This window comes from Nuphar pumila, chromosome 4 (genome assembly GCF_984573655.1).
Source record: "Nuphar pumila chromosome 4, dmNupPumi1.hap1.1, whole genome shotgun sequence".
Lineage (NCBI taxonomy): Eukaryota > Viridiplantae > Streptophyta > Magnoliopsida > Nymphaeales > Nymphaeaceae > Nuphar > Nuphar pumila.
The window spans coordinates 15,921,115-15,940,137 of NC_143252.1; the positions used below are offsets into that span (position 1 = coordinate 15,921,115).

At 35.7% G+C, this 19,023-nt stretch overlaps 1 protein-coding gene across 3 annotated transcripts in view; it reads right to left on the reverse strand.

The window, feature by feature from the left end:
- LOC149839494 (UDP-xylose transporter 3-like) overlaps positions 1-19,023 on the reverse strand; it is an 87,816-nt gene that overhangs the window by 57,563 nt on the left and 11,230 nt on the right. For all 3 annotated transcript variants that reach the window (XM_090002577.1, XM_090002576.1, XM_090002578.1), the window contains 2 exons: positions 11,986-12,053; positions 3,558-3,690 (listed from right to left, as the gene is read on the reverse strand). In XM_090002577.1, coding sequence (XP_089858703.1) covers positions 3,558-3,690; positions 11,986-12,053 — 201 coding nt within the window. The remainder of the gene's footprint in view (positions 1-3,557; positions 3,691-11,985; positions 12,054-19,023) is intronic.

A 19,023-nucleotide genomic window follows, 5' to 3' on the forward strand; every position in this document is an offset into this window, starting at 1 on the left:
ATTTTCTCCAAGATAATGGGATACATCGTAGAGTTTCTTGCCCGTACACTCCACAACAAAATGGAATTGTTGAACGTAAACACAGACATATTGTGAAAAGTGCAATAAGCATGATGCATGATTGTAATTTGTCCATCAATCTTTGGACAGAAGCTTTTCACACTGCCACTCATGTGATAAATCGTCTCCCTTTGACTATCCTTGAAAATCAGTCTCCCTATTATGTTTTCTTCGGTGTTCATCCTGATTATGATGAGTTACGGGTTTTTGGATGCACATGTTATGTACACATTGATAAATCCATGAGAACTAAATTTCAGGACAAAGCCTCTATATGCCAATTTGTAGGCTATGCAGATGAACACAAAGGTTAATGGTGCTATGACCCTGCCAATAAGAAAAACAGAATTTCCAGAAATGTTGTTTTGATGAAAATAGTTTTCTGAAAAATAAAGTAAATCACAATCATGAACATGATGATGCAACTGATAATTGGTATGATCCATGGCTCAGTGCTGAACTTATTTCACATGTTGCTGAACATACCACTTTGGCTCCTGAAAACATCCATGATGAGACGGCTTCAGATAAGATATCGGGAACAGAATGTCTGAGATATAAAAGAAATGTCTATACCAGAAGACCCAGAGAGAAAACAGACGCACCTATTGAAGAACATGTGGCATTGTCCAGCAACAAAGAGGCACCAAGAAGATCAGGCAGGATAAGGCACCCTATTGAAAAATGGGTGAGTTATGATAACTTCTCTATGGATTTTCAGGTTTTTCTATCCAATATTGAAAAACATGAAGAACCACTTGGGTTTTGTGAAGTTGTTCAATCTAACAAATAGATTGAAGCAATGAATGAGGAGATTGAGGCACTTCATGAATGTCAAACATGGGAAATAGTTGGGCGTCCCCCAGACAAAAATATTGTTGGCTCGAAATGGGTATATAAGATTAAGTATAAACCAGACGGTAGCATTGAACGATACAAGGCACGTCTTGTTGCCAAAGGATTCACTCAAGAATACGGTCAAGATTATGATGAGACTTTCAGCCCAGTGGTAAAAATGGGAACTATTCGTATTATCATTGGCCTGACCATTGAACATGGGTGGACCCTTAGTCAGCTTGATGTTAAGAATGCATTCCTTCATGAGAATTTAAAAGAAAAGGTCTACATGGAGCAACCTCAAGGTTATGCAGAGAGAGACCCAAAAGAATATGTATGTAAATTGACCAGAGCACTATATGGTTTAAAGCAAGCCTCCAGGTCGTGGTTTGAAAGCTTCTCCTTAGAGATTCAGAACCACGGTTTCATTCGTTCCCAACTAGATCATTCTTTATTCATATAGAGGGATGAAACCTCTATAGTTTTCTTACTTATATATGTTGATGATATAGTGATCACTGGTAATGCTCCAGGCCATATTCAATGAATTAAAGCTTTACTAAGTATGCGATTCAAGATGAAAGATCTTGGAGAACTGAGATATTTTCTTGGTGTAGAGGTTGACAGACAGGATGAAAAAATGTCATTGACTCAACACAAATACACTATTGATCTTCTGGCCAAAGCAGGAATGACAGATTGCAAACTTGTGCCTACACCCAGTGTTGTCAATCAAAAACTCAGTATATGTGATGGTGAGTTATATCCTGATGCAAGCAAGTATTGCATTTTAGTGGGCATGTTACAGTACCTTACCTTTACTAGACCAGACATTGTATATTCTGTAAATCAAGTATCGCAGTCCATGCATGAACCAAAGATTGGTCACATGGATACCGTCAAACGTATTCTTCGCTATATAAAAGGCACGGTAGGTGATGGACTCACTTATGTACAATCTTCATGGATAGCACCAAAACATGACATATTGGCCTATACTGATGCAGACTGGGCAGGGGACCCAGATGAGAGGAGGTCTGTTTCAGGATACTGTGTTTTCGTTGGAAGCAATTTTATCTCATGAAGTAGTATAAAACAGAAAGTTGTGGCAAGATCTAGCACAGAGGTAGAATATAGATTTATGGCAGCTACCACAGCAGAAGTGACCTGGATTAGACATCTACTTACAGAGATGGGAGAGAGTATCTCAAGTTCAACTCTCATGTGTGATAATAGAAGTGCTATACAAATTGCATTCAATCCCGTCCATCACAGTCAAACCAAGCATATTGAGATTGACCAGCATTTCATCAGACAAAAGGTAGCAGACAAAGAGATTGAACCAGTTTATGTGTCTTCAGAAGACCAAGTTGCTGATATGTTCACAAAAGGTCTCACAAGTAACCATTTTTGGTATCTGAAGAACAAGTTGCACATGGTTCACTCTTATGCACAACTTGAGGGAGGGTATTAGAACATGGATCGGATATGGATCCAGTAGAGGATCCATATGGTTCACGTGCATATAATATTATAATGTAATACACATTACTAACAGAGGGCAGTTTTGTCTATGTAAAAGTCTTGTAAAACCTATTTAACTTAATGATGTTTAGTGCAGCCACTAAGAAAGAATAGTGGCTGCCGATTCCCAACAAAGAAAAGAAAATTCTCTCTCTCTCTCTCTCTCTCTCTCTCTCTCTCTCTCTCCTTTTCCTTTCTCGATTTTGCAGGGGTTTTAACAGTTCCCTAGTAGAATACTTGCAAAATACCACAAATGATATGTAGGATGGTCTGCACCAAAGACGTCAAAAATAGATGGAATACCACCACAATCACAATCAAAACCCTTCCAACAGACCAAATGTCCTTCAGTCACAAGAAACCAATAGCCTGTTACACAACCACAGTGCAAATAGGCTACCCGACACCAAACTAATCCATCACACAGCCCTCTCTAGGTTTGGATATGGCTCTGATACCATATCAAAGCAAAGAGAGACACTGGAGAGGGACAGAAGAGAATGCTCAAAGATAAAACATCATGATGATTAGGAAAAATGAGATAGCAATACAACATACACGGGCAGACCCCCTTTTTCTACAACAAAGACTATTCTAGACCAAATGGCCCTCATTACATTGATTAGTATAAAACTACCCTACACATATTAATACAGAAATTGGTATACTCACACTGATGATACATAGTATTACATTACTCAACACACTATACAAATGTTGAGTGACCCAGCCCTAATCAATCATTAGCACATCCAAATGCTATTTAATGGATACCATAAACAAGTAATATCATATTGACCAATTGTGGAAAAGAGTAACTATGAGGGTGTAAAGAACATGCTCAACCGAGTAATATAGTTGCCCATGAACATATTGCAGCATATTAAAGGCAACCAAGAATCAAACTTGAACAATTAAGGACTGTTTATAAATGCTATGTCACCATAAGAGAACTTCTAAGAATTCACTCAGCTAAAACATCACAGCACAACAAGCATGAATTAGAAGAATTCAAGTATATTTAACACTGCATAGATTTCTACAACACTAAAGACCCATTACAGCTACTGAAACAGATGACTGTTTTTAAGTTTTATCAGCCATGATGACCAAAACAACAATTATCAGTAGGATACAATTTGAGCGACACATGTTGTAACAACAGCAAGTAGTGATAAAACGGAACCCAGAACATTAAGCTGCAAATCTGTTATGGTTGCAATTCCAACTCCAAAAAGAAGGATGGTAAGTGAACCCTGGATACTTTTGCTGAAATGGAAGAAACACTATTAGTTCACTGGAAAAGATCAAAAAAATCAGGAGAAGATAATTCATAATAAAAGCAAAAAATATGCTGAATGTATCGTGCATGAATGAGAGTACCATTTAAGTAAAGATCAAAACAATCATGAAGCAGTAAAACGATTCAAATGCTGAATGCTGAGGAAATTCTATGAATCACTTGCAGTAATGATATGAGAATAGTAAAACAAAATACGAAAAAAAGGTTGACAGAAGCAGCAAGCCTGCAAAAGAGATGTAATGAGGTCTCAATTTAAAAGGTTAGCAAGATGACAAAAGGACCTAGAATAAAACACATAACACACATTAGACATATGGCTTGCACAGGCAAGAATAAATTAGCAAGGATTGAAATAAAATTAATCAACTAGTCATTTTGCAAGGAATGACATTGATTGTTGCAATTAGCATTGAGCCTCTGTGAAGGTGATCTTCAATTATTAAAAGAAGGAAACACACAACTGTAAGTTGAGAATATGGGCATATCCAGAAAAAAAGGTCAACAGTGCTCCACAAGCCAAAGTAAGAGAATCTATGCCTTGCAGCCTTGAAAGCTAGCAGCTGTGGGACATGTGATGATCCCTGTAAAGCTATAAAACCCTTGAACGACTATCAAGCAGCAGTTGTAAAATCTTCTGTATATTCTTTTGAAGATAAACTTTTATTAAAAAATCTCAGCAGAAAAAGGGAATGTTAACAGAATCAATTTCTGAATCAAATTGTTTTTCAAAACAATTTAGAGAATCAGCTGATTCGGAATTCAATCAAATCGTTTTGACTAGACCTTTCAAAAAATTTATCTTTTTAAAAATTAAAAAATCATACAATAAAGGTTTAAAAATCATAAAAAATAGGAAATTATGAAAATACAGAAACAGAACAAATGATGACTTATAGGGTCCAATCAACTTCTAGAATATGTGTTTAATGCCTAAACAATCAAAAAATCAATAAATGCTATCAGAAAAACTGAAAACGGAAATGAAAACTGATTCAGCCAATTTTTGAGAAAATCGGTGAACTGATCTGTTTCAAATTGGATGATTTGATTCTAACAACATTGGGAAAAAGAACAAGTGATGAGAGAAGTCCCAGAAAGAAAAACAAAGGAAAACCAAAAAGAAGTCACAGAAAGAAAAACAAAAGGAGACCAAAAGGTAAATTATCTCATATGGTATAACCAATCCAAGCAATGCTCTCACTGACCCATTTATCAACAGCCAATAATGTAAATATGATTTGTGTGAAGTGAGGTCCATACTCGTCTATTGTCTCAATTGACTGGTTTGCTCAAGGGTCTCACAAGTCTTAAATGAATAAAGTGTAAATGTCTAAGGGCATTTTGTCATAAAATGTCTGAACTTTAGACATTATTAGAATGAATGGGGGGGGATCAAACCCTAATCTCTCTCTCTCTCTCTCTCTCTCTCTCTCTCTCTCTCTCTCTCTCTCTCTCTCTCTCTCTCTCTCTATATATATATATATATATATATATATATATATATATATATATATATATATATATTATTGTTAAAAATATAAAAAGTGTAATATATATAATATAATAATTATTATAATATTTAATTATATTTTTACTTTTTATTTTTATTTTTCTTTATTCTTTTATTTATTTATTTTACTAGTTCATTTTGAACTAGAATTAGTATCTAGTCAATATCTAATTAGATCTTGACTAAAGATATGGTCGTTAGACCTAGTCCAATTGCTATAAATAGAACCGTTGGACTTAAGAAGAGCTCTTCTCACTCTTCTCTTTTTTTGTATAATCAGGGGTGATCCCCTCTCCTTTGTTATTCAATGCTTCTTAAGCATTTTTCATGAGAAATAAAAGTTTATTGTTTTATCTTGTGTTCTTCCATTTATACCCTTTTTTGGGTTGTGCTTGTAGTGTCTCCAATAGACACCTATTGTAAGCTTTTGTACTTTTGTAGAAGATCACCATTTCATTACATGGTATCAAAGCCTGGAAGCTTCTAGATCTTGAAGAGTTTTCACCTTGTTTTCTATACCTCCTTAGCAAAGAGCAATTCATCCTCTTGTTCGTGATTCAAGTGATTTTTGTGTAAATCTCATTGAAGAAATAAGACGTGTGGAGGATAGATTTGCAATACAAATTCATGATTGTGATCTTTTTCCCTTCCTCATTTCTCTTATTTTTTTTTACTTTTTCTTTTTCTTTTTTCAATTTATCTTTCTTACCCTTCTAAAGATGGATGACAATAATAAAGTCATCTCATGCCCATAAAATTAAATGACACCAACTATGTGATGCGGGCTTCAATCTTGAAGCACCACATTTGAGGAAAAGGCTTGTGGGGTATAGTAGATGGTTCCGATTTAGAACCAAAATTAGTTCTCACAAAAAATTGAGAACGAGAAAGAAGTGCTTCTCATGGAATGAGAGAAAAATAAGGCTTTGGCTACCTATGAGAAAAAATGGAAAGAATGGAGGATAGGGCATGCCAAAATTATCTCATGGCTAATTAATAGCATTGACATCAAGAAATGCTCTAGTCTAGCTAAATTTGAGCATGCCGATAAAGCTTGAGAATATCTTAGGAACATGTATTCCCTTAAAGATATTGCACGTGTGCAATTTGCAAGACAAAGTCCAGACTTTGACTTAAAAAGAAAAAAGTATTAGGGAATATTATAATGAGTTATCCGAACTTTGGTAAGAGTTGGTTCTTCTTAAGCCAAAATAGCGTTGTCCCGAAGATATTGAACTTCATCAAAAGCAACTCGATATGGAACACTTTTATCAATTTGTAAATGGTTTAAGGCCGGAATTTGAAACAACCAAATCGGCTCTTTTACATCGAACTATAGAGGAACTAACTATAGAGAAAAATAGACTTAAAAAGAAGACTCCAAAGCATAAAGATTCGTTCTAGCTATATCTAGACCAGAAAATTATGTACGTACTTATAAGTTGTCTCACTTTGGTAGACAAAATGGTGATTTTGACAAGAGAAAAGTCATTTGCCACCATTGTCATAAGTTGGGGCACTATAGGCCTCAATGTCCTAAGTTAAAGAGAAGAAAAGAAAAGAAAGTTGCATTTGTTGGTTCGGAATCAAAAGATCAAATCAATCAAGATGTACATGTATTTATGTCTCAATTAATAAAGATCCTTCAACCTATTCTCAAATGAGCATCATCTGCAATTGAAGCCTCAACCGAAGCAGTTGTTTCATCCTTCTCCGATCCAAGTAACTTTCTTTGGCTCCTTGACTTTGGTGTTTCTTTTCATGACCTCAAATATCAATAGTTTGTCTAAATGTCTTAACAATAACTCAAGTGTGTCAAAAGTTTTTATAATTGATGGTACATCTCTTGAAATTAAAGGAATAGAAAATTTTAAAAATCTTCAAAATTCCAAAAAAAAACTTTATTTCAGAAGTTAGATATATTCCTAAACTAAATCTAAATCTCTTATCTGTTTCTCAAATATCTAATTACAGGATTGGGAAAGGCCGTAGAGGACTCTATTTCATAGATTTTTTGGAATTGCCCAAGAATATTTTCTATTATAATGTTCAAAAACTAGAGTTGGATCTATGGCACAACAGACTTGGCCATCCTCGTATGTCTAAAATCCAACATTTTTCAAGTTTAGGAAAATTTTGTAATTCTAAAAGTTTTACTTGTAAAGATTGTATTCATGGCAAAATGAAAAAGTTACAATTTTATGATAGAACTTTTGTTTCTTCTAGGCCACTTAAGTTAATACATTCGGATGTTTGGGGTCCCGCACCGATCATATCAAAAGGCGAATATGTATATTATGTAATTTTTGTCTGTGACTTCTCTAGGCATACTTGGATTTACTTAAGCATAAATCTGAGGCTTTTTCACATTTTCAAATATTTCACAAAACAGCTAAAAATAAATTTCAAAATGATATTTTCATTTTTCGCACTGATTCAGAAGAAGAATTAATGTCCAAAGAATTTAAAGACTATCTTAACTTACATGGCATCACACATCAAAGATCTTGTTCACACACACCACAACAAAAGGGCTTGGCCGAACGAAAACATCAACACATTATAGAAACCACTAGGACTTTATTAATAGCAAATCAAGTTCCAAAAGGATTTTGAGCAGAAATTGCCCTAGCTGCTACCTATCTCATTAATTGAATGTCATCTTCTTCTTTAAAAAATATAACTCTAATTGATAAACTTGTTAACTTATCCTTTGATTACTCTAGATTAAAGGTCTTTGGATGCAAATGTTTTATTTTCACCAACAAGAATGATAAACTCTCTCACGTGTCATTCCTTGCGCCTTCTTAGGTTATGCAAATAATCAACAAGGTTGTAAGTGTTTTGATTTTCAAAATGAAAAATTGTATGTATCAAAAAATGTATCTTTCCTGAAAAAAGAAAGTTTCTTTGAATTTGAAAAGCCCAAGGAAGTAACCGAATATTCTTTTTTTATAGATTTAACGTCAAAATCTAATGAATGTGATCATGAATACGATTTAGATGATGATCAAGATACTATTGATTCTGAACATAATGTTCATAATGAAGAGCAAACTCACAGGGACATCAGTCTATAGTATTCAAGACGTAGAGAATCCAATCTTCCATGTGCATTAGAAAAATACTCCAAACTACAAACTAGAAGGTCATCCAGAATTTTTAGACCTCCTGAAAAATTTGTCCAAAAAATCTTTTTCACCCACATATAAGGCATTTATTGCATTAATATAGTCATATGTAGAACCGTCATCCTATTCTCAAGCCAAAAATCATACATAATAGGTAGAATCCATGAAGGCAGAATTGAAAACCATTAGAAAAGGCTAACACTTAGGACTATTCAAGATATTCCTCTAGGCAAGATATCTATAGGTTGTCGATGGGTTTACAAAGTTAAAACCAATAGTAATGGAACTCTTGAAAAGTATAAAGCCAGATTAGTAGCCAAAGGGTATGCCCAAGAGTATGACATCGACTACAAAGAAACTTTTGCTCCAGTTTCCCGAATGACCACTGTTAGGAGTTAGGGCATTAATAGCTTTAACCTCAATTAAAAATGACTCATATTTCAAATGGATGTCAAAATTAATTTTCTCAATGAAAATCTAGTTGAAGAAGTTTATATGTAAGCCACACCTAGTATTAATATACCTAAGGATAAAGCTCTTTGTTTAGAGAAAGCTCTTTACGGTCTTAAACAAGCACCAAATGCATGGTATGACAGGTTTAGTCATGTTATGCGTGATATTGGATTTCAATCTTGTTTGACTGACATTGCTTTATTTATTAAGAATTCTGATGCAAGGATTATTATTATTCTTCTTCTCTATGTGGATGGCATGATCATCACTAGAGGCGACAAACAGGGAGTTGAAAACATTAAAGAGTTTCTTAAAACTCATTTTGAAATGATTTATTTAGGTTTACTAAGATATTTCTTAGGAATTGAAGTTGTTTATTCTCCTTGAGGCTATTTATTATCTCAATCTAAATTTGCTTTTGATATTGTTTACAAGTCTGGAATTACAGATGATAAGAAAGCGGATACTCTAGAAGTTGTCAACATCAAAATGAGAATCGATGATAGAGAACCTTTTGATGATCTCACTCCTTACAGATAGTTTATTAGAGCACTTTCCTATCTTTCCATTACTAGACCTGATATAGCACACGTTGTACACACGACTAGCCAGTTTCAACACCCTCCTATTTTTGTTCACATGGGAGCAGTTTTACGTATTGTTAAATACATAAAGTCATCTCTTTCATGAGGCTTCTTCTTGTATGCTTCATCTTCATTAGATTTAATTGCTTATACCGATGCTGACTGAGGAGGTGACCCAAATAACAGGCACTCAACCATTGGTTTTGTATTTTCGTAGGTGAATCCTTGATTTTGTGGCGATGAAAAAAGTAGCAGAAGGTCTCTCTTTCGTCTACCAAAGCTGAATACCGAGTCATGGCCACCACGACAATGGAAGTAGTTTGGCTCAGACATTTGCTAGCTGACATGAGAGTTGAAGTGATACAAGCTTCACGCATGTGCCGTGACAACAAGAGTGCGATATATATTGTCAGCATCCGAATATTTCGTGAATGCGCCAAACATATTGAAATGGACGATCACTATGTCAGAGAGGAATATCTACATGGAACCATTGATTTGCCATATGTTACATCAGAATATCAATTAGTCGACTTCTTCACCATACCTCTCGCTGCTCCTAGATATTATTTTCTCTTAAATAAACTTTCGCTCATTGTACCATAAGTTTGAAGAGGAGTGTTATAAATAAAAAAAGTGTAATACATATAATATAATAATTATTATAATATTTAATTATATTTTTATTTTTATTTTTCTTTATTTTTTTTGTCTAGTTCATTTTGAAGTAGAATTAGTATCTAGTCAAGATCTAATTAGATTTTGACTAAAGATATAGTCGTTGGACTAGGTCCAACGGCTATAAATAGAGTCGTTGGACTAAGTCCAACAACTCTTAAGAAGAGCTCTTCTCACTCTTCTCTTTTCTTGTATAAATAGGGGTGATTCCCTCTCCTTTGTTATTCAATACTTAAGCATTTTTCATGAGAAATAAAAGTTTATTATTTTATCTTGTGTTCTTCCATGTATACCCTTTTGTGGGTTGTGCTTGTAGTGTCTCAATAGACACCTATTGTAAGCTTTTGTGCTTTTGTGGAATATCACCATTTCATTATATATATATATATATATGTGTGTGTGTGTGTGTGTGAAAGAGGACCCGTCCAGGATGAGAAAGGTCCAAACCATCCAGATCAATATGGATGGTCTGATTAGAGGTCTAGATTGATCTAGGCCTATCCACCACCCACTCTCTCTCTCTCTCTCTCTCTCTCTCTCTCTCTCTCTCTCTCTCTCTCTCTCTCTTGACAACTCATCCACCCAACCCTCCTTTCCCTTTTCTTCCATTGGCTCGGCATGCCAACTGCCTGATGGCCTCCTAAAAGCCAACCAACTGGCAGCTAGGAGGCTGGTGGAGGAAATGGTCAAATGGTGAGGGTGGGGTGGATCATGGTGAGAGAGAGAGAGAGAGAAAGACTGGTAGCCTTGGAATCAATGGCAGCCGTCCAGTAGCGGTCTAGGAGCTGCCTAAAGGGGGAAAGAGGAATGCATGGGTGTGGCTCAGTGGGGGATTGTGGAAGAGAGTGGAAGGGTAGCGCCGCTGCCGGCAGTGGTTGTCTGATGGTCAGTCGGCAGCTTAGAGCAAGGCAAAGAAAGGGGTGTAGGGGGTTGGAGCATATATAGAGAGAGAGAGAGATCTGGACTGTCTAATCAAATGGTCCGGATTGAACTGGACAATTTGGACCTTCCTCACGCTGGGCTGTCCCTCTGTTAGAATAAGTGAGGACAACCCCCAGGGTAGAACTGTCTTTCAAGTTAAAAGGTTTGGGTATTCATGTAATTTGGCCTGTTTATTGGGAAATCCTATGAGTGACATATTGGTATAATATTGTGTATTTGATTGTATTATTTTGTATGCTTTGTATTCATCCCTATTAGGGAAAACATAAATATCAATAAAAACTGAGAGGTGCAGCAGCCCTTCACTAGAAAAACAAAGTCAACGGTCAAGTGGTGAGTTCCTCTGTTCTTCTCTCTTCTCATGCTGGTATGCATGATTTGGGGTTATGCTTTCACGGAATCAAATCCATGAACAACTGTGGATCTTGCTAATTTCAGTGATGATTAGAGGCAAGAAACTTCCTTTCTGTCCTACTCTGTTTCTCTATTTCATCTAATCTTTCTTTTTCTATCCCTTTTACTTTTTGCCACTTCCTTCTATCCCTTATCTCTTCTGTTTCTTTCCCCTCATCTTAATATCAGTTTTGATATTTCTTTTATTGCAGGTTTTCCTCCTATCATCTATCTTTTTTCTCTAACTCTTGACCCAAGTTCTATCCTTTAAATCTTTGCCGTCTTTAAAGCTCGATATCAATTTTATGTTGGTAACAGTCTTTTCAAATTGAACCTTCCTATTCTATGAAATAGTTTATGGTTGTTAAACAACACAGGTTTACACTCAACATGGTATGGTTGTAAAAAATTTAAAAGTACGACAGTAAACTAGAAATTCCTTGTATGGATATGTTAGTATGTTATTGCTCAATAAATAGCATTGGCTACCATTCGAAGTCAACAGTAAATATTGTAATTAGACGACCTATAACATAAATAGAAAATGGCATAGTAAGGCAATATGAGGACCTGAATTGCTTCCTGAAGAAAAGGGTCTCCAAAAGCACCGTACATGGAATAATTGCCAACTTTGTCATCTGTTCAAAGATATGAAAGTTGAGTCAGTAACAGGTTTAATGGTTCAGCAGGACCAGATTGGACAAGTTAAAGTTCATGGTAATGGATGCCATCAGAAAATGCAATTAACATGACATAGTCACTCTTCCAAACCTCAATGTCATAAAATACTGTAAATCCAAATTCTTCATAGAAACAATTAATCAATGCATCACCAAAGTTGTGATAAGGTTGCCACCATTTTAGGTTGCCATCTGTAAGTTTGAATCGTATTTTTCCAAAAGGCACCTCAACCATTCTTGTTAATTGACTTACTGCCTCCTGACATTCCACAACAGCATCACCATGAAGTGCAGATGGTGTATCACTACTCTTAACAAAGCACAGTAACATAAAAACAGACTTGAATGATCCCACTCAATCCGACTAGTTCATATCATGGTCAACGGACTCATGAATTAAAAAACAAAAAAGGCACTAAAATGCATTTAATCTATTAGAATAGTTAAATTATAAAAAATCAAGAGTAGAGAAAAAGCAAATGCTACTTAAACAAGCGTAAAGTAGTTACTTTTTTCCTCTATTTTATTTTAAACAAAAAAATGTCCTTGGGGACGTCCACTTTATCTGATGTGGAAGCATAAATAGAAGTAAATAAAAATACAGCCAACTTTTACATATACAGGAAGAGTTGCTTCCTGTTGTCTTTGATGGTCACTTGTTTGAAAATCACCACCACCAACCATCCAACCAAGCAGCCCCCATGCAATTGCCCAGTTGGTTAGGCAAGCATCGGGATGTTTGGAGAGCCTGAACATTTAACATTAAACCTGTGATAGATATGCAGTAGCATTATTGGGCCGGTCCTCTATCCTAGGGTTTACTGCTATAGGTGGGGAAAATAAGCGCTCAATCTTGGTGGACTCCTCGTCATCAATTCATACATGTGCCTAAAACCTATCACTTTGAGGTAGTTAAGAGAATTTTGAGGTACATAAAAGGCACATCTATATGACTCGTATACAAAAGAATGATCTCATCTAGTACTATTCCTTCACAAGTAAAGTTGAGGTAACTCCAAGTGATGTGTGCCAGGGCTTGGGTTCAAGTTTTTGGGTCGGTTAGGTCAAGGTCTAGGTCAAAAGATCAACTCAGGTAGACAGGGTTTGGTTTTTTGACAGACTTTAGGAGAAAAATCAGAACTCCCAAACAGCGCCACAGAAAAATCCAAATTTTGGAGGGATTAATCTAGACACCTTGGACTAGTTAAAACATATGTAATAATACATCTATATATATATATATACATATATAGATGTATTCACCATAATACCCGGTAGGGGTATTATGGTATTTTCACAAGTACCCGATAGGGGTACTTGTTTTATTTCTTTTTATTTTCCTGTTTTTTATTTTTCTTTTTTCTTTTTTTTTTTAATCTTTGTTTGAAATACTAAAGGGGCCCCAACAATGGAGTCATTGGGGTTGTGACCGTTGGGGGCTCCCAACGACTCTATTGGGAGCCCCCTTTAGTCTCCCTTTGCTTATAAATAGGAGGAAACCCCTTGTATCTTAGTATTGCTTTTAGAGAGCTCATCTCCAATAAAAGAAGTATTCATTTTATGTGTGTAGCCTTGTTGTAAGGCCTTTCGTATATCTCTTAGTGGATTTTCTCTCTTATGCTTGTTTCTTTTGTCCGGTGTTGGACATAGTGAATGCATTTGCATTCTTGAATTCTTCCGCATACGTCATTACATGGTATCAGAGCCATACGATTCTCTAAGGTGAAATCTTGTCTCTCTCTACTTCCTTTTTATTTCACATCTTCATTTTGTAGCAATGGAAGTCAAGATCGACCTATCATTCAAGCTTAATGGGAAATTTTACATGATGTGGGCATCCGCAATGGAGAATAATCTCAAAGGCAAGAAGCTTTGGGGTTATGTAATGAGAACCGTTCCAAAACCCCAACTTAAGCTCACAAAGATGGAAGAAGATCAAGAGAAAGTGCTTGAAGGTGATGCTCGTTTCAAGGCCATTGAAGATTATCATCACCAAATGGAAGATTGGGAGAGCAACCATGCAAAAATCCTAGCATGGTTTATGAATAACGTTGAACTTAAGGTATGTGCAAATATTGCAAAATTCCGTCGAGCAAATGAAGTTTGGTTTTTTATTAAGGGTATGTATACCCAAAAGGATCTTGCAAGAGCTTACTTTTTGCAAGAAAAAAAGTGAGAACCACAAAACAATGTGACATGAGCATACAAGACTACTATAGTGCTCTAAATCCTTTGTGGGATGAATTGGCTCTTTTAGAGCCTAAATGGGTGGCTACGAAGGATGTGGAACTAAGACAAAAGCAAATGGAACAAGATAGATTGTTTCAATTTTTATTTGGGCTTCGTCCCGAATTTGAATAAGTTAAATCCTCACTCTTCCATAGATCTATGTTTCCTCCTTTAGAGGAGGATATTGCCGAAATCACTCAAGAAGAGACTAGGCATAGCATGAGTAAAAACATAGATGAAGTTCTTGCCGTATCTAAACTCGGCAATCATGTTAAAACATACAAGCCACCTCATTTTGGTAAGCAAGGGAGTGGTGGAAGAAAAATGATTATATGTCATCGTTGTTATGAGACGGAACATATTAAATCCGTTTGCCCAAAGCTAAATGGGACATCCAAGCCAAAGGTGGCTTCCGTTGAGGAATCCTCCACCAAAAGAAGATGAAGGCAAAAACAGAGATCTCAAGGATACTCTTGGTCAAATTTTCATGGCTCTCCAACAAATTCTAAAGGCCACTTCTTCCACCTCCGATGTCGCCATTGCCGCATCATCACCTCCCGGTACGTACTCTTGGATCTTAGATTCTGGAGCCTCTTTTCACATGACTCCTCATGAAAATGCATTAACCAACGTGAGCACCAATTCAAAAATATCGTGTCTCTACGGCTGATGAAACTTTTCTCAAAATAAATGGTATTGGAACTCTTGATTCTAAAAATATTAAAAAATTTCTTGTTCCAAAAGTAAGAATAGTTCATAAACTAAATCTTAACCTTTTTTTCGTTTCCTAAATTGCCGACCATGGATGTGAAATATCTTTCTCATCTCAAGGGTGCTTTGTGCAGGATCTCCGGTCCAAGAAGCAGATTGGGCAAGGCCATAGGAAGAGAGATCTTTATTTTATGGATTACTTAACGCTTCCTAATACCTCTTTTTGTACTTATGTCCAAGATAAAAATATTGAAACTTGGCATAAAAGACTTGAACATCCAAGTTACTCTAAAATGTATCTTTTTCCTTTTAGAAACAAGTTTTGTAAAGAAAAATATATCAATTGCAAAGATTGCATTTTTGGAAAAATGAAGTCTATTCATATTCCTATAAGAACCTTTGTGTCAACAAGACCTTTTGAATTGGTGTATTCTGATGTATGGGGACCATCTCCGATTCTATCTAAAGGTGGTTATTCATATTATGTTACCTTTATTGATGATTATACTAGATATGTATGGATCTATTTTCTTAACCTTAAATCGGAAGTTTTTAACTTTTTCAAAGAATTTTATGCAAAAGTTCAAAATCAATTTCAAAGTCGCATATCCATTCTTAGATCCGATTCGAGTGAAGAATACTTATCAAATGAGTTTCAATCATATTTAAAACAACATGGCATTTGTCATCAAAAATCATGCCCAAGAACTCCTCAACAAAACGGTCTAACGGAAAGAAAACATAGACATATTTTAGAAACCACTAGATCATTACTCATTTCTAAAAATATTCCTAAAAATTTTTAGACCAAAGTCGTGTTAACCTTCACCTATTAAATCAATAGAATGCCATCTTCAAAATTGAACAATATCTCTACTTATGAAAAGCTTTTTAATATAACACCTGATTACAATCGTCTTCGTATTTTTGGGTGTAAATGCTTTGTTCTTTTGCATAAAAGAGATAAATTGCCATCAAAAGCAATTGAATGCGTGTTTTTAGGATATGGTGAAAATCAAAAGGGCTATAGATGCTTTGACTATAAAAACAATAAGTTATTTGTCTCCAAAGATGTGACTTTTTTAGAAGATGAAAATGGTTTTGAAATATTGGAAAAACCAAACTAAATTGATTATATGTTTATCAATGATCTTTTAAAAGATTCAAATGATGACTCTTGAAGTCATCCAGAATTTTTAGAAAATACTCATAATAATGATTCTCATGATATTGAGGTATCACCAACTAATGGTAACAATCCCCAAGTATACACTCGGCGTGAGAAAGCGCAACCTATTAGTGCTTTAAAAAATTCTTGCGGCTTAATGAACCCCTAGAAGAAACCTCCCTTAGGCGATCTTCTAGAAAATCAATTCCACCTAATAGGTTTGTCTCTTATGAAACTCTCTCACCTAACTATAGAGCTTGTCTAATAGCCTTGCATTCTTACTATGTGAAATTCCACTAGAGGGGGGGTGAATAGTGAAAACATTTGTGTAGTCGATTTTATGTTTTTGTATTCTTCTTATATTAAAAACATTTCTTTAAAGAAGGTAACTAGAGTCTTTTCAGAAGTATATTATATTTGTTTTTCTATGTAGTCGATTTTATGTTTTTGTCTTTTTCTTATATTAAAAACATTTCTTTAAAGAAGGTAACTAGAGTCTTTTCAAAAACATATTATATTTGTTTTTCCCTATGTAGCCGATTTTATGTTTTTGTCTTTTTCCTACATTTTTTTTTATGTTGTCTTGTATATAGTGTAAGGTACAATTATTACATGACAAAATATCTTTTTCATAAAGAGTTGTAAGAAGATACAATTATTGGTTTTCAAAAAAGAGCTTTTTGAAACTATCGTATATGTAATATGCAATATCATGTTCCTGAAGGTTCTGTTACATATGACTCTAAAGAAGAAAAAAGTCTTCATTTTGAGGCAGCCGATCTCTTCATTTGAACTTTAGGAATGCATGGCTCATCAAGCGTTTTCTTCAAGGAGTATGATTGCACCATAAACTCCGCCTGTGTATAATTGTTTAGTTATACACTGCCGGTCCCAAGCCCGGATAAAGGAGGAGGGTTGCGGTAGGCCTGTGACAGCCAGCATAAAAACTTTGTCATATCTTATGAAAATGAACCAATATGAGAATTTCGTTGGGGCGTTCCCTACTGAGCGACGAGCTGTACTCTCTAGGCCCGGAGGCAGTGATAAATGGGCAAGGGTTGCTAGGTCGTCGCCCAGAAGCGACGCGTCACACCGGCGCCCGGGTGTGGTGTCAAATAGGCAAGGGTTCCCTCACTTTGTTGGACGGGTGGGGGTAAAGAAGTTAGTCCAAGACCATAAAATTAGGTTAGCTACTTGGAACATAGGGTCTTTAACTGGTAAGTTGGTAGAGTTAGTAGATGTTATGTGTAGGAGAAAGATTGATATTTTATGTCTTCAAGAGACCAAATGGGTAGGTGAGAAAGCTAAAGTGATAGAACCTTGGGGATATAAGATTTGGTATACAGGAATAAATAGAAAAATGAATGGAGTAGGGATTGTTATGAGTCGTCAGTTTATAGATAACGTAGTTGAGGTCCGTAGGAAGGGTGATAGAATTTTACTTATTAAATTAGTATTAGGTACGGATATTATTTGTGTTTATGCACCTCAAGTAGGTTTAGATGATTCCATTAAGCATCAATTTTGGGAAGATTTAGATGGAGTAGTACAAGGGATATCTTATGGAGAAAAGCTTTTCATCGGCGGTGACCTTAATGGACATGTAGGCATTAGTAGGGATGGATTTGAGAGTATCCATGGAGGCTATGGTATAGGAGAAAGAAATGAAAGTGGAGAAAGGATTTTAGATTTTTGTTTGTCCTATGATATGATCTTAGCAAACACTTGGTTTAGGAAGAGGGAGTCTCACTTAGTAACATTTAAAAGTGGGGTTAATACGAGTCAGATAGATTTTTTCCTACTTAGAAAGAGAGATAGGGGTTGTTGCATCGATTGTAAGGTTATACCGGGAGAAAGTGTAGCTACACAACATAGAGTTAATTTTAGATCTTAGAATTAGACAATGCCGCAAAAGAGATAGACATAGGATAGATCCTAGAATTAAGTGGTGGGCACTGAAAGGAGCTAAACAAGGAATGTTTGTAGAGCAGGTAGTTAAAGAAGTTTATTGGTGTCTCGAGGAGGATTCAGAATCAATGTGGAATAAGATAGCGGGTGGCATGAGAAAAGTGGCTAAGGAGGTATTGGGTGAGTCTAAAGGCGGTGCACCACTAGGTAAGGATACATCATGGTGGAACGAGGATGTCAAATTAGCTATTAAGGTTAAAAGAGAGTGTTATAGAAATCTAAGTAAGAGTCGTGATAATGAGAATTTGGAGAAGTATATGATAGCAAAGAAGGAAGCTAAAAAAGTTGTTCGAAACGCGAGGGCTAAGGTATATAAGGAGGTTTATGACAAGTTGGATACCAAAGAAGGCGAGAAGGATATTTATAGGCTTGCAAAGATGAGAGATAGGAAATCGAAGGATTTGGGTATGGTTAGATGTATCAAAGATGAAACGCAAAGGGTTTTAGTCAAAGATGAGGAGATTAAGGAGAGATGGAAAGATTATTTTGATAAGCTTTTTAATGATAGTCATGCTCAAGATCTTGGAGACTTCTCCATTCCTTTTCATGAGATAAATCGTGACTTCATGCGCAAGATTCAAAAGAAAGAAATTGCAGAGGCTTTGAAGAAAATGAAATCAAGAAGGGCAGTCGACCCAGATGGTATACCTATCGAGGCTTGGAAATGCTTGGGAGAGAAAGGTTTAGAATGGTTGACAAATCTTTTTAACTTGATTTGGCGAACAAATAAGATGCCTAATGAGTGGAGGAAGAGTACTTTGGTGCCTTTATATAAGAATAAGGGTGATATACAAGATTGCACAAACTATCGTGGTATAAAACTCATGAGTCATACTATGAAACTTTGGGAGA